The 16,206-nt window shown below is 40.8% G+C and overlaps 2 protein-coding genes and 1 non-coding gene across 3 annotated transcripts; 1 reads left to right on the top strand and 2 right to left on the bottom strand.

Moving 5' to 3' along the window:
• Window positions 1–2,247: 2,247 nt before the first annotated feature.
• Window positions 2,248–4,357, bottom strand: sstr1a (somatostatin receptor 1a). The gene has a single exon (XM_023412491.2). The coding sequence runs from the start codon at window positions 4,135–4,137 to the stop codon at window positions 2,953–2,955; it is 1,185 nt and encodes a 394-aa protein (XP_023268259.1). The 5' UTR covers window positions 4,138–4,357; the 3' UTR covers window positions 2,248–2,952.
• Window positions 4,358–4,953: 596 nt separating this feature from the next.
• clec14a (C-type lectin domain containing 14A) lies at window positions 4,954–9,251 on the bottom strand. Its single transcript, XM_023412490.2, has 2 exons — window positions 9,069–9,251; window positions 4,954–8,259 (listed from the first exon to the last, which is right to left on the bottom strand). Exon 2 carries the CDS (start codon window positions 8,222–8,224, stop codon window positions 6,746–6,748), a length of 1,479 nt encoding a protein of 492 aa, XP_023268258.1. The 5' UTR covers window positions 8,225–8,259; window positions 9,069–9,251; the 3' UTR covers window positions 4,954–6,745.
• Window positions 9,252–13,712: 4,461 nt separating this feature from the next.
• Window positions 13,713–13,789, top strand: LOC147818774 (small nucleolar RNA SNORD36). The gene has a single exon (XR_015437644.1). It is a non-coding gene; the product is annotated as a small nucleolar RNA SNORD36 (small nucleolar RNA).
• Window positions 13,790–16,206: the final 2,417 nt, after the last annotated feature.

The following is a 16,206-nucleotide window of genomic DNA, read 5'->3' as shown; positions in this document are numbered from 1 at the left end:
TGTTGTTCTGTTTTTCTGTGGTTCTGTTCTGTTGTTCTATGGTTCTGTTGTTCTGCAGCGACATCAGTTCTGACAGTTTCACTGACGACTCCCTCAAACTGCTGGAACTTGTCTGATTCTGGTTCACTGATGTGTGTCAGCCGTGTTGTCAGGTGGATGCTGCCACCTGCTGGTCGCTGGGGGGGGATTCACGTCAGCTCACAGTGTTATTGAGGTAAGGACAGAAGACTCTGACTCCACATTCACAATCATCTTTAAACCATTGTCCCTCTGACAGCAGCACAGATGGAGCTGAGGTGAAATCTCCTGGCAGTTTATCAGAGGACTACATTACCCACAATCCCCCTGTGAGCTGAGAGGTGTCAGACTACGGAGACAGTAAGAAGTGACTGTGGTCTGCTGCCACCAGATGGAGTCAGATCTTACAGAAAGACAACACAGGTCAGGACAACTAGTGTCAATACTAACTACAGTCACAAACTACCGTGTCACTAACTACAGTCAAATTACACAGTCACTAACTACAGTGTCACTATTAATTAGTGTCACTACTAACTACAGTCACAAACTACACTGTCGCTAACTACAGTGTCACTAGTCAACTACAGTGACCTCAGATACAACAACCTGACTCGTTAATCTGCTTCATGGCAAAAGGAACTAATTATTAGAAAAAACATGTTAGAATTATTATTATTTACATTAAAATTCAGGTACAGGAAGTACTTTTACTGCGATGCTTCAGTATTTTAGAGTGTAATAGAGTATCTCTATATTATTGTAGTTTTACCTGCAGGTGTGAGCTGGTCCTGGACTGAGGTCACCTGATGACACATAGATAGAGTGAGGACTGCAGCAGCTCTTCACTGTGAACCTGTTGCTGAAGCTGATCTGACGTGACTCAGTAAACACAGGCTCCATCAGACAGTGTCATTGACGTAATAATACAGTCATCTCTCTCACCTGTATGTTTTGATTAAACAGCTGTTGATCATCAGAGAGGTGACCTTCACTCAGCTGACTGAGTTCATCAAGCAGCTGCTCAGTGATGAGATGGAACATTAATCCTCAGCTTTCATCAGAGAAAAGCTTTTATCATCATCATTACTGATCAGTCACTGCAGATCATCATCATCATCATCATCCTGCAGCCTCACGCAGACTGTTCAGTCCTGATGGCGAGGAGGAGGAACCCTTTCTCACCTGGTCATCAGTTGTCAGCTTATTAGGTACACCTGGCTAGCTAACTGACTGACTGATCAACTAGAAAACTTTGTTGCTGAAACCTGAGGAGAATGTATTGTGACAGGAAACCAGCAGACGGGAAATGGCCTTCAGAGTAAAACTACTGTGGTTTGTGTGATTGAAGCAGATATAAAAATCAGTCAGTGTCTCTGGATTCTGAAATGTTCAGACCGCGGTTTCTAAGTTACTTTCCAGCTGTGACAGTTAAACAGAACGAACCTGAGACCAGAGACTGAACTTGCTTTATCATCTCGTTTGGACCCCTGGGGGGATGGGGGGTATCTTCATCCATCATTTAAGTCTTTTAAATCATCAGTCTCCGCTGGAGGGGACACACAATGACCATTTCCTGTCCTGCAGAAACCACTGAAAGTACCCGGTCCCTGAGTCCGTTCACAGACCAGGACCCAAAGTCTGCTGATTTCTCTAAAAGCATCTCATCTTAACAGAACATGCAGCTCATAAACATTTTACTCAGTTTTATTTTAGTTTTTTTGTCATAATATTTCAGGTGTCAGCGACAGTTTATCTTTAACCATCGACTGAAGAGAGAAAACCACCACAGCTCCAGGTCTCAGTCCTGGTCTCACCTGCCTGTGTGTTACAGCGACCTGCACCTGTTTCCGACCCTGGGGCCTAAAATGAGCTGTTGGCCCCTGAATCTGTAAACCCACAGTAGCAGGCACCAGGTTTAGACCCTTTAGACCTTCATACTCGTCTCCATCATCATCATAAGGAGGCATCTGATTGGTCCAGAGTCATAAAGTATCTTCAGAGACCAGGAGAACCTGGATTGTCTGGCTACCAAAGAGACCTGATCTCAGCACCATGGAGGCAGTCTGGATCACATGAAGAGAGAGAAGACCTGAGGCAGATTCTCCAAGATGAAGGAATAACCTGAAGAACCTGAAGAACTGTGAGAGGGTGAACTGAAGAGAACTAGAGCTGGTTTAAAGGCAAAGGGAGGGGTCACAGCACATACTGGTCTGATTCACTGAGGAGTAAAAACTATACTTGGTTTTATTTTGAAAGAATCCTGACTTTACTTTCAGAAAGTAGAACCTCAGAACAATTCTGTAGATTATAGTAGGAACAGGCACCAAATAAACACTGACCAGACTGTATTGGTTCTCTACACGGTCGGGTTCTGATCGTTCCCTTTAGATCCTGGTGTGAGTTTGTTCCAGGTGTTGTTTCACTGAGTCAAAACAATCAATATCAATAAACAATCAATATCTCAGGTCACATTCAGGTTATCAACATTAATTAGCTTCATTCATTTAGCAGCTGATCGCAGATCTGAATGGAACCTTCATTATAACTTTAGTCAGTGACGAGCGGATAGAAACTTCTTCTGATCTCCATGTCTAGTCCATGAGGTTCTAAATGTTTGGCCATGGACCTTTGTGGATCCCTGTGGACCCATGTGGATCCTTGTAGCTGCAAAAAGTAAAACTTGAGCTTCAACAGGACTACAGCATAAAAAACACAGATCCTTTAAATCCTGGAAGTGTCAGCACAGTCCAGACCACATCCTGAAGTTGTAGGTTGCTCTGTTGGGACAGGCCCTGTTCTCTGAGAAACTGCTCCTGGCCCTCCTGCTGATACGGGCTGAATCTGCGGCTGAGCTGTAGTAGTCCATGTCATCCAGGGGCCTAAGTGTCCACACAGTCCTTGGATTTAGACAAAAAAACACATTATGGTCCTTTAAATTTTGGAGGTGTTTGCAGGACTCGGACTACACCCTGGAGCTGGTGTTTGCAGGGGACAGGTCCTGATCCTGTTCTCTGAGTCCTGCTCCCGGTTCTCCTGCTGGTCCTGGTCTAGGCTGAGTCTGCGGCTCTTCAAGGCCGTGCTGTAGTAGTCCAGGTAGTCCAGGGGCTCCTCAGGGGTCTCCATCCAGCGCAGACACAGGATCCTCTGGAAGGAGCGCCGGAAGTTATCGGACAGGAAACCATACAGCAGTGGGTTGGCACAGCTGTTGGCATAACCGAGGACGACGGCCAACTGGCTGAGGGTGGGGTCATGACGCTGCAGGAAGACTCCCACCAGCTGCACCACGTGGAAGGGCATCCAGCACACCACGAACACCGACACCACCACCGTCACCATCACCGTGATCTTCCTCTCTGACTTCCGGCGCTGCTGCCAGCCCGCCCGCAGCGCCACCACGCGCAGCTGACTCAGGATCAGCACGTAGCACAGGCAGATGGCGAGCACCGGAAACAGGAAGCCCATCAGGAAGGCGTAGACTGCGAACGCCGCCATCCAGCGCCGCTCCGGCTCCGGCATCTGCATGTTGCAGGCCACCGAGCCGTCCGAGTTGGGGGCGGTGGAGGAGAAGAGGATGATGGGAAGGATGACCAGCAGCGAGAACATCCACACGCACACGTTCACCAGCTTGGCCACGGTGGGCCGCCGGTACCGGGACGCCCGCAGCGGGTGCACCACGGCGATGTAGCGGTCCACGCTGAGCACCGTCAGGCAGTAGATGCTCGTGAACATGTTGATGGCGTCTACGCTGAGCACGAGGCGGCACAGCGCGGCACCGAACGGCCAGCGGCGCAGCAGCGCGGCGGTCACCACAAACGGCACGCTGAGCATCAGCAGCTCGTCTGCCACCGCCAGGTTCAGCAGGTACAGGTTGGTGGCCGTCTTCATCTTGGCGTACCGGAAGATGACGTAGATCACCATGGAGTTCCCACTCAGACCCACCAGACACACCACCGAGTAGATGGACGAGATGAGAGCCGCGCTGCCCGCCGACGGAGCTCCGCCGCCCGCCGCCGAGCCGTTACCGTACCCGGTACCGGAGCCGTTAAGCAGGAAGTCCTCCAAAGAGCTGAGAGAGACCGGGAGAGGAGAGGAGGAAGAGGAGATGTTGAGCTGCATCACAGACTGATGATGGAGAGAAAAATCAAAATAAAGACTGATCCTCAGGAGGCGGGAAAACGAGCCGCAGTTTCTCCTATAATGATCGGCTCAACCGGATAGACGCTCCGAGAGGGGGGCGGGTTGAGAGAGAGGGGAAGAGAGCGATGGAGAGTGAGAGAAGGGAGTTAGTTATTGATTATTGCTGCAGGTGGAGTTTAATACAGACTGAAGCTTTAAAATGAAGACTCAACACTAGAGTAACTGAGTAACTCAGGGAGTAATCAGTTACTTTCCAGCTGTGACAGCTGACCAGAACGAACCTGAGACTAGAGACTGAACTATCATCTGGTTTGGACCCCTGGGAGGAGGGGGGTATCTTCAGTCATCATTTAAGTCTTTTAAATCATCACAATCTCCCATGAGTCAGCTGGGGGGTGGGGTGTCATTTCCTGTCTGAGAATCTCTGTTCTTCAGGAAACAGGAAAACCAGTTTGTAAACACACAATGACCATATCCTGTCCCGCAGAAACCACTGACAGTACCCGGTCCCTGAGTCAGCTCACAGACCAGGACCCAAAGTCTGCTGATTTCTCTAAAAGCATCTCATCTGAACAGAACATGCGGATCATAAACATTTTACTCAGTTTTATTTATTTATTTTTTTAGAACAAAAGCACCTCAGGCAAAAGTCTGTTCATATATTAACATGTATTTGACTCCAGAGTGTGTCCACACGCTTTTGGTCATATAGATGTTGAATATTCTTGCAGCTCAGTCAACACTAAGACACAGGATCTCAGTTTCTGTTTTCAAAATAAAATCTACAAAACGTAATTTGTCCAAAACAACAAATATCTTTATTGATGAAAAAAGTAATGTTCAATATTCAACATTTCAACAAACAGAAGGTCAGCTTTTTATTTTCATGTCAGTGAAGGTCAAGTTAAAAATCATCCTCAGACTCACAGCTGAAATCAGTAAATGTTATCAGTCTTTAATCCAGTAAATAATCAAACAATTTAATTTAAAAGACCTTTAACTCTCAGACTCAGGAAAGTGAAACAAGACGAACCGAGTCCGTAGCAGTCCACATCAAACCAGGTCTAGATCCAGATGTTTCTCTGCCACAGAAACAAACTTATTCATTTACAGTATATAAAAACATTTTAATCTGAAAGTAAGTTTTTTATTTGAGTCATTTCATCACCACCCGATTATAATGACACGACTTCCTACAATCACAGCTTTGCCTTCTCATGTTGCTGTCTTCTCATTGGATGTTGTGAAGGAATCCAGTCCTTTTTTTAATTTAATTAAATTTTTTATTAAGTGATGCAGGTACAAAACATTGAGACATGACAGAAACACTAAGAAAAGACATCAAGTGTAAACGACTGAAACAAAACAAGACATGACGAACAAACAAAAGTTGCTGATGTGCTCATGTGCTGTTTAGTTTGTATGTATTTCATGCATATTATTAATAATAATACAATATATTGTGGTATACTAATGGAGAAAATACCTGTAATGACAATAACAGTAATGATAATGATTATAATAATAATGACAATAATAATAATGATAGTAATAATAAAAATTTAAAATATATATATATTAATAAACAATACTATTATTATCATTACACTGCCATCTTCAACACCATCAACATTACATTATGATCAATAATATAGATCATTACCACCACTAATCGTTTTAAGAACTCATAATGTAGATTGTCGCCACCATCACAATTACAGACCATATAACGTTAAACATAAATGAATATTTCCATACAGGGAAAAGAGTCTTTTGTCCATTGATCATTCATCCTGAAGTTTGTTCCCTTCAGCTCCCTCTCTTTTTTTTTAACCAGTTCTTTGTGTTTATAATGTTTGAATTGGGCAAATATGGGTCTGGGGTGTTTGTGTTCCTTTTTACGGTGCTGAGACGGTGTAAAAGGTGAAAGGAGATTTGGCTGGCTGTATTGGTAAGGATCTTAAGTTTGGTGGTCAAAAAGTTTTTCACTTCGGTTTTGGGGTTGGAGGGGGAATGATTGGAGGTTTCCGGGCTGCCAGAGAAGATGAGGTTGTCTCGCATCTATCACGACTGCAGGTCCAGTATGGTCTCTTTCAATAGTTTGTTTATTGGTTGTTAAGTTAGCAGTGAGTGATTGTACAGAGGTTTTCTACTGTTCTCTTTGGTTAGTGTGTGGATCTGGTCGTGGCTGAACTCGTTGAACCCTTGTTTAACTCCTGAAACTCCTTGTGTATTATTTCAATGAGGGCAATCCTGGTGTCAAGATCAGACAGTTTGTGTTCGATGGATATGAGAGTGTCACTAACTTCAGGGTAACAGCTGGAAGTGTCGGTCTGGGTGGGTGAATCAGTGAGTGAGCGTTAGCGTTTGGCAGATGGAGTGCAGCTTGTGGTGGATCTTTATGGTGTAGAGTTCGTAGAATTTGTTGCTGTACTATTCCAGATCATCCAGTTTGTCAGCTTTTATAGGTGATGATTCGTTCAGAAAGATTAAATCCTTGCCTTACTTCAGTTGCAGGTAATTGTTTGTTTTCAGCAGCAGGACATCGGCATGTAGATTCTCACATCAGGTCTCGCGATATTGGGAGTCACATTACATCATCACCCCCCTTGCCATCTTTATTCTTCATCGCCATCCTCTCCAAGTCCTTCATGGCACGTTTCTCTGACCTTCTCATCAGGCAGTACTTCACTGCCACTAGGATAACTACCACTAGCACCACCAGCACCACCACAGTGATCGCCACGGCGATCAGGATGCCCGTCAGCGTGCTGTTGTCATCAGTTGCCATGGTATCCGTACATGCCGGCGAGCCCTCGTCGTGGTGTTTCCCGTTCTCGTCGGAGCAGATGCACCTGTAAGAGCCCTCGGTGTTCAGACAGGTGTGCCTGCAGCGGGCGCCACTGGTGCACTCATCTATGTCCACGCAGTTTGCAGAAGCGTCTTTGTGGAAGCCATCACTGCACGGTAGGCAGATGGTTGTGAAGTTAGCAGGGGAGTCGTCCACGAAATGCCACACAGCAGGATGACCCCAGCAGTGGAGCTCCAGCGGGATGTAGGACCAGCACTCCACCTGGATCCTGCTGCTGTTGTCAGGGTCCAGACTGAGGGCGCGGGCGTCAGGTATAAGGGGGAGCAGACACGGGTCTGACCCCAGTGGTGGTCCAGTTTCTGGTGCATTAGGTCTAGGTGGTTCAGCTGCAGCAGGTTTCGGAGGTTTTGGTGCAAGAGGTTTAGATGGTTCTGGTGTAGCAGGTGTAGGTGGTTCTCTTGTAGCAGGATTAGGTGGTTCCAGTGTAGCAGGTTTAGGTGGTTCTGGTGTTGCGGGGATTGGGGGTTCTGGTGCAGCATGTTTAGGTGGTTCTTGTGTAGCAGGATTAGGTGGTTCTGGTGTAGCAGGTTTAGGTGGTTCTGGTGTAGCAGGTTTAGGTGGTTCTGGTACAACATGTTTAGTCGGTTCTGGTGTATCAGGATTAGGTGGTTCTGGTGTAGCAGGATTAGGTGGTTCTGGTGCAGCATGTTTAGGTGGTTCTGGTGCAGCAAGTGTAGTAGTGGTCCTTCTGTCCTCAGCTGTCCGTCTTGTCAGTTTGCAGATGAACTGGTAAGAATTCTTACATGTGACTGGGATCAGACCCCACCATGTCACTGCTGACTGATTAAACAACACCTGCAGAGCTGCGCAGCGAACCGTTGTGCAGGTGCTCTGCGGCTCCTTCATCCAGCGGCTCACCTGCGACTCCTCGCTGCCGTCCTTCGCCCACTTGAATCCCCTGAGTGGCAGCGCAGGGACGACACACTCGTTCTTGGCTTTCCTCAGCCCGACCCAAAAGATGAATTCACTCTCTGGCAGCACTGACCTGGAGATGAGCCTGAGGATTTCGGTGGCCTCCTGCTCAGTGGCGAGGGTGGTGAGGACATTGGGAGAACAGTTCTCCTTGGCCTGGTCAAAGTTGACCTTGGTGTGATGGATGGTGTAATTTGGCAGTGAAGCCAAATCAGCAGAGACTCTTCCAGACAGGACAATGATCCAAAGGTAAATCCAACAGGAGCTGAACCAAGATGCCATCTTTCCTGAGTCGTCCCTCTGATGATAACGTCACTCTGTCAAAATGAATGTGACAGGTAGAGGAGAACAGAACTGTGGTGATCATAATGTGCAGACAATACTCAACTCTAAATTTCTATTTCTCTGACAAGTTGAGAAACAGTTTTACTGTATTGATCAGATTATTGATTTGATATGTTTCTCAATAGGGACAAAGTCAAATTCATGAATCTAATGATCATATTGATGCATTTCATTTAACAACCAGGTGCTAATCATCATCTGATTCAACAACAACAGTAATAAGAGACCTGACATCTCCAGACCAAACCACTGCAGTTATCATCAGTCACTGAACCATCATGGTGATGGTTGTCAACATGAATGAACTGAAAATAAAATAGAGCCATGTTCACATTGTAGTTTAAGTTGAAGGTAATGAGTAATTTAGTATGTGAGTGTGCAACTATTTGAAGAAGTTTTATAATTGATCACCAGGAGAAATTAGAACAGGTCAATATCAGAGCTTTGGTTTTTACGGTATATGTATGCTCAGTTTGTTTCAGTGTGATGATAATTAATTATTTCATTCACACTCTACTAATGAACCACCTCCATCTTTAAAAAACCTGCAGTGATTGGCTGAGCTCGGTCTGACCGACGTGGCTCTAACGAAGTGAAGAGTAACAGGACGAGTCTATGAGACTGAACATATAGAGCTCTGATCACATGTTGTGATGGACATGCCGCAGAGAGTGAGGGAGCAAGGAAGCATCATAAAGAGAAGGAAGGGAGTAAGCTTCCTAGTCTGATGGGTTTGTATCACTTTATTTCTGATCTTAATTTAATGAGTCTATGTTCTTACCTTCCTCACAAGGAAACAGATTAATTCACTTCTCCTCTTCCGTCTCTTTCTTTGAGGGTTAGGGTTAGGGTTAAAGAGATTTCCAACTCCGGTCTTCTTCCAGCTTCTCCTTACTTTCTTCTGCGCTCTCCAGTTTCTGCTGGTTTTCCTCCAGAGTAGCTCCGCTGACAGACTGACTGTCGGCAGCCTCACCCCTCATACACCCCACCCCCCCCCCCCACCCCCCGTCAGGACAGGAAGTGTGTTTGTCTTGATACGGCGAGCTGGTTTCCTCCAGAGAAACAGGGCCGCTGTCGTTTACACTGAGAGGAAATTTCGGATTCTGATCTTTGAACCAAACCTGGTTCTGAAATTCTTAATTTTCACATGGAGATCAGATCAACTTTATTGATCCTGCACAGGGAAACAGATTCTGATTCATTAATACAACAACTCACTGTAGTTAAGAAATAACGCAAAATACAGACATTACAAGAGTTACACATTTGAAATTTGTGAATGGAGTTTGGAAATAAAATAAGAAATATAAAGAAATACATCAGATTTACAGTTTTCAGGGTTAAATTCATTCACTTCTTCTGGTTAATAGGGTTCTTGAGAAGGTTCAAGTGGTCCTTGAAGAGGTTCCTGGGGAGATCACTGAGCAGGTTTGTCTGGTCACAGAAGAAGCCTCAGGGTTCCTTGAAGAAGTTCAAATGGTCATGGAACAGTTTCCACGTTTTTTTTTTTTTCTGAATAGCCACCAGATGTCCTTGAAGACATAGGAGTGGCTGGTGAGTGGGTTCTAGGGGTTCTAGGGGTTTTCCTTAAAAAAGGTTACAGTGGTCATTTAGTAGCCTGCATGGGATTTGAAGAGCTTGACTTGTCCTTAGGTCCATGAAGAGGTTCTTGGCGGCTCTTGATGGTGGTTCACGAGGAGGTCGGGTGTTCTTGAAGAGGTTACAATGGTCCTTGATGTGGTTCAATGAGTTCATATCGGTATCCATAAATCTTTGAAGGTGCTCCAGCAGTCCTTGAGAAGACACCAGAGGTTCTTAACAAATCTAATGATTTCAGTCTGATCAAACTGATTTTTAATTCTTTGATTTCAGATTTTTCACTTTCTTCAAACTGTGTCACACAGAAGTGTATATGATGATGAACCACACACACACACACACACACACACACACACACACACACACACACACACACACACACACACACAGCTTTTGTATCTGAACAAACAGTGGACATGGAGGGTGTCTGTTGTCACGGCGACCCAGATGCTTCCTGGAGGAAATGTTGGAAGAATGAGAGGAAGTCAAAGATCATGGAGGGTGGAGCTACGAATCATAGACTGCTGCTGTCATGGTAACATTGCGATGTGTGTGTGTGTGTGTGTGTGTGTGTGTGTGTGTGAAATCTGAACCAGTCTGACTTTATCTGGAGGAAGACCAGTAAAAAATAAATCAGTAAAAACCCAGTGACCATGTGATTCAGACTTGTACTTTCGGTAACTACTGGTAATATTGCTAACACTCAATAATCAGTACTAATAGTACTAATAGTAATCATCTGCAGTGAGCTGGTGTATACACACACACACACACACACACACAGTCAGGTTACTCATCGCAATTTTACCATGACAGTACTATGATGGACTCTTACTTTGAAGCAGAGCTTTTAGTCAGTGAATGAATGTTCTTTTATTTTGAAAATGTGATAGGCCATAACCTGTGTTGATCAGGGGATAAAAACCAATCACAGCCAACTCCTCCACTGTCAACCCATCAGTGTCCTTACGATGGCGATGTTAGATAAAGATGAGGCAGTAGATTCTTGACCAGAGACCATGGTCTGATCTGAAGTCTGTGTCTAAGCTTTAGAAATAAAGAAAGATTAATTTAGTTTGAAATGTTTGCTGAGTTTACCACGACCAGACTTCATCACTGACTAAAGTAAGAAATATGAAAACAACAAAAGCTTCTTTAGTTGTGTTTTTATGTCCATGTCTACAGTCTGTTTATTCTACAGGTTCTACTGTCAGTCAGTCAGTCCAGTGATGGAGCTGTGGACTCTGTCCTCTTCTGATGATCAGACCAGGTCCACAGTGTCAGTCTGCTTCAAAAACATCATCATAACATTTTATTCATTTCGTCGTTTGAACTGACAAGAGAGCTGCTGCATCGCTGCGGTGCGTGTCTCCCCGGTTTTTACTCCTCTGTTTGTTCAGCTGGTGGAGGGTCATCACCATGGTAACAAAGTCATGGAGGAGAGTCGTCACCACAGCAACAGAGTCTGGGAGGAGGGTTGTCACCAATGGCAACAGATTCAGGGAGGATCATGACAACAAAAACAGTCAGGGTGAGTCAGGAAGGAGGGTTGTCTCCACGGCAACAGGTTCAGAGAATGATTATAGTCAGTAGAGGTCATGGTTGACACAGTAGAGTCTAGTCCAGCGGTCAGCAGTCCTGGACCTGGACATCCTCTACTCATATGTTCACATCATGTTTTATCTGATTTAATTAATCCATCAGAACAGAGCTTTAAAGAAAAACACACACACATCAGAGAGTCTGCAGATGAACTTATGGAGTATCATCACTGCTGAACAAACATCACTGTGGTTAGAAAAACCTCCAGTCTTTATATAAACCTGATCACAGCTTCAAACAGCTGCTGCTGCAAAACACACTGACACACAAAGTCAACATGTTTCATCACTTTCTTGTTTTCATAACTTCAGTTGTTGATTTACTTTGTGGGTGTGTACGTATATATGTATATATTTATGTATGTGTTTATTTAGGGAGGTATGTTGTTTGACTATAATGTGGATAAAGGAACTTTCAGACTGTGTCGGTCTGGACAGATGGACTTACAATGCTAAAGTCAGACCAAGATACTTTCTTCAACTCTGGAAACCAGACATGAATATTTTTAAAGTATATTTTTTTGGGGCTTTTTTTTTTTTTTTTTTATGCCTTTAATGGACAGCACAGTGGAGCGTGACAGGAAACAGGGAGGCAGAGAGAGGGGGAATGACATGCAGCGAAAGGCCGTCCGATGCGGGATTTGAACCGGGGCCAACTGCAGCGAGGACTGTAGCCTCTACACATGGGGCGCCTGCTTAAACCACTACGCTACACGACGCCCCAGACATGAATATTTTAAAAGATGGAAATGGAAGCCTTACCTGAAAGGAAATTGTAAACAGGAATTTTTTTTTCTTTTTATTCTCGGGATTAGTGCAGGTGTGAGTGTATGTGGTTGTGTGAGTATTTGTAATGTAAACATTTTGATCCCAACTTGTTATATTGTTACTGCATGTTGCAATCTGTATGTGACATGAAGAATTACAATAAAGATATTGGGAAAAAAACAATGTCGTTTTTATACCTTACTATATTATAACTTTTTTTCCTTAATATACTGTGAATTTTTGATTTTTAACTTTAACTGTGACATTTTTATGCCTCGCTATACTGTAAAGTTTTTATATTCTACTATAAAGATGTTTTTATGGCATTTTATGCCTTACTATACTATTTTGTAAGGTTGTATTTGTTTTTGCATGTTGGTAACTTTGGTTTAAGGATGTTTAAGATGTGAATCTTAGGTAAGCTGCTGACCTTTGGTGCGAGCAGGACGTCAAGGGATCTATTACATATCTGGATTTTATGGTTATATTGTTGTTAATGGGTTTATCTACATCACGCAGAGATTTAGTGATGCACCCCCTTTTAGGAAGAGGTAAGCAATAAAAGTGAAACAAAGAGGTAAATGTCTCGAGGTTAACAGATGTAAGTTACAAAACCCAGAACAACATACGCTATAAGCAACTCAAGCTGTTGCATTCAGTGAGAGGTTTGGGGTATCCTACGTTAGATCCTTCTTGAATGAATGAACCAGTCAAATTGAAGTTTTGAGTTGTTAGTCTGATTTGTAAACGTTTTCATGTCTTGGGCACGAGAAATCATCTTTTCACCTTTTAATTACTTTTTTTGCCTTTGAATATCATGACGTTTTATGCATTATTGTGTTTGATTTTTCTATGACTTTTTATGACTTACTACACTGACATTTTTATGACTTTTTATTCTTTACTATACTATGAATTTTTAAATATCTTTCATGCCTTATTGTACGATTACTTTTTTATGACTTTTCATACCCTCTTATACTATTAATCAAGTTGACTTACTATGCTGTGACTTTTTATGACTTTTTATCCCTTACTATAGGATGACTTTTCAAATATCTTTCATGCCTTACTGTACAATGACTTTTTTATGACTTTTTATGCCTTGATTTACTTTGACCTTTTAAATATCTATCATGCTTTTTTGTAGACTGACTTTTTTATGAATTTTTATGCCTTACTTTACTATGACTTCATATGGCTTGCTATGCTGTGACTGTTTTTTCATCTTTTTAGAACTTACTGTAATATGATGTTTTTATCAGTTTTTAAGCCTTACTATACTATGTTGTTTTCATACCTAAATATACTATGACATTTTTCTATGCCTTACTATACTAAGTCATTTTCAGGCCTTACTATACTATGATGTTTTATTCACTTTTCATGCCTTACTATCCTTTGACTTTTTTAAAAATGTTTATGTCTTACTATACTATGTTGTTTTTCAACCTTAATATACTATGATGTTTTTTAAACTTTTTATGCCTTACTATACTATGAAGTGTTTATGACTTTTTATGCCTGACTATACTATGAAGTGTTTGACTTTTTATGCCTGACTATACTATGATGTTTTAATGACTTTTTACGCCTTATCATACTATGTTGTTTTTATGACTTTTATACCTTACTATACTGTGATGTTGTTATACCTTTTTGTGCCTTACTATACTATGACGTGTTTTAATCTTTTTATGCCTTACTATACTATGACGATTTTATCAATTTTAACGCCTTACTACACTATGACTTTTTTATGTCTTAGTATACTACAAAGTTTTTATGACTTTTTATCCTTACTATACTCTGCCTTCATATGGCTTGCTATGTTTAGACTTTTTATGCTTTACTATCCTACAACTTTATTTGGCTTACTATGCTGTGATTTTTTTATGACTTTTTATGCCTTACTATACTATGACTTTTTAAATATCTTTCATGCCTTACAATCCAATGACTTTTTTATGACTTTTTATGCCTTACTATACTATGACTTCATATGGCTTGCTATGCTTTGACTTTTTATGACTTTTATGTCTTACTATACTATGACTTTTCATGACTTACTATGCTGTGACTTTTTTATGACTTTTTATCCCTTACTATAGTATGAGTTTTCAAATATCTTTCATGCCTTACAATACAATTACTTTTTATAACTTTTTATGCCTTACTATACTATAACTTTTCATGGCTTACTATGCTGTGACTTTTTTTGGACTTTCTATGGCTTACTTTACTATGACTTCATATGGCTTGCTATGCCTTGACTTTTTTATGACTTTTTATGCCTTGATTTACTTTGACCTTTGAAATTTCTTTCATGCCTTCTTGTACAACGACTTTTTTATGACTTTTTATGCCTGACTATACTAAAACGTTTTTATGACTTTTTATGCCTTACTATACTATGACGTTTTTATGCTTTAGTATACTACAAAGTTTTTATAACTTTTTATGCCTTACTATACTATCACGATTTAATGACTTTTTATGGCTTATCATATTATGTTGTGTTTTTGACTTTTTATGTCTTACTATACTGTGATGTTGTTATACCTTTTTAAGCCTTACTACACTATGACGTGTTTAAATCTTTTTATGCCTTACTATACTATGACATTTTTATCAATTTTAATGCCTTACTATACTATGACGTTTTTATGCCTTACTATACCATGACGTTTTTTTCACTTTTTATTCCTTACGATACTATGTCGTTTTCATACTTCACTATACTATGAAGTTTTTTTCACTTTTTATGCTTCACTATACTTTAATGTTTTTTTCATTTTTTATGCCTGACTATAGTATGTCTTTTTTTGAGTTTTTATGCCTTATTATACTATGACGTTATCAGTTTTTATGCCTTATTATACTATGACATTTTTATTAATTTTAATGCCTTACTACACTATGACTTTTTTATGCCTTACTATACTATGATGTTTTTTAAAACTTTTTATGCATCACTATACTATGTTTTTATTTCTTGCTATAGTATGTCTTTTTGTGACGTTTTTATGCCTTATTATACTATGACATTTTTATGCCTCACTATACTATGACGTTTTTTTCACTTTTTATTCCTTACTATACTATGTCGTTTTCATACTTCACTATACTATGACGTTTTTATGACTTTTTATAGCTTACTATACTATGAAGTTTTTTTCACTTTTTATGCTTCACTATACTTTAATGTTTTTTTCATTTTTTATGCCTTACTATACTTTGACTTTTTTTTAAATGTTTATGCCTGACTATACTATGACATTTTTTAAAGTTTTTATGCCTTATTATACTTTGACATTTTTATCAATTTTAATGCGTTACTACACTATGACTTTTTTTTGCCTTAGTATACTACAAAGTTTTTATGACGTTTTTATGCCTTACTATACTATGACGTTTTTTAAAACTTTTTATGCTTCACTATACTATGTTTTAATGTCTTGCTATACTATGTCTTTTTGTGACTTTTTATGCCTTACTATACTATGACGTTTTTATGACTTTTTATAGCTTACTATACTATGAAGTTTTTTTCACTTTTTATGCTTCACTATACTTTAATGTTTTTTTCATTTTTTATGCCTTACTATACTTTGACTTTTTTTACAATGTTTATGACTATACTATGACATTTTTTTGAGTTTTTATGCCTTATTATACTATGACGTTATCAGTTTTTATGCCTTATTATATCATGATGTTTTGATCACTTTTTATGCCTTACTATACTATGACGTGTTTTAATTTTTCTATGCCTTACTATACTATGACATTTTTATCAATTTTAATGCCTTGCTACACTATGACTTTTTTGTGCCTTAGTATACTACAAAGTTTTTATGACTTTTTATGCCTTACTATACTATGACTTTTTTTAAAATGTTTATGCCTGACTATACTATGACATTATCAGTTTTTATGCCTTATTATACA

Source organism: Seriola lalandi, unplaced genomic scaffold, assembly GCF_002814215.2.
Source record: "Seriola lalandi dorsalis isolate HSWRI2012SDOR001 ecotype SW California unplaced genomic scaffold, Sedor1 jcf7180002054481, whole genome shotgun sequence".
NCBI lineage: Eukaryota > Metazoa > Chordata > Actinopteri > Carangiformes > Carangidae > Seriola > Seriola lalandi.
This window is presented reverse-complemented; position numbering and strand designations above follow the sequence as displayed.

Bases quoted from the DNA above. Each gene is read 5' to 3' on its own strand.
- sstr1a (XM_023412491.2), bottom strand. From the start codon at position 4,137: ATGCAGCTCAACATCTCCTCTTCCTCCTCTCCTCTCCCGGTCTCTCTC.
- clec14a (XM_023412490.2), bottom strand. From the start codon at position 8,224: ATGGCATCTTGGTTCAGCTCCTGTTGGATTTACCTTTGGATCATTGTC.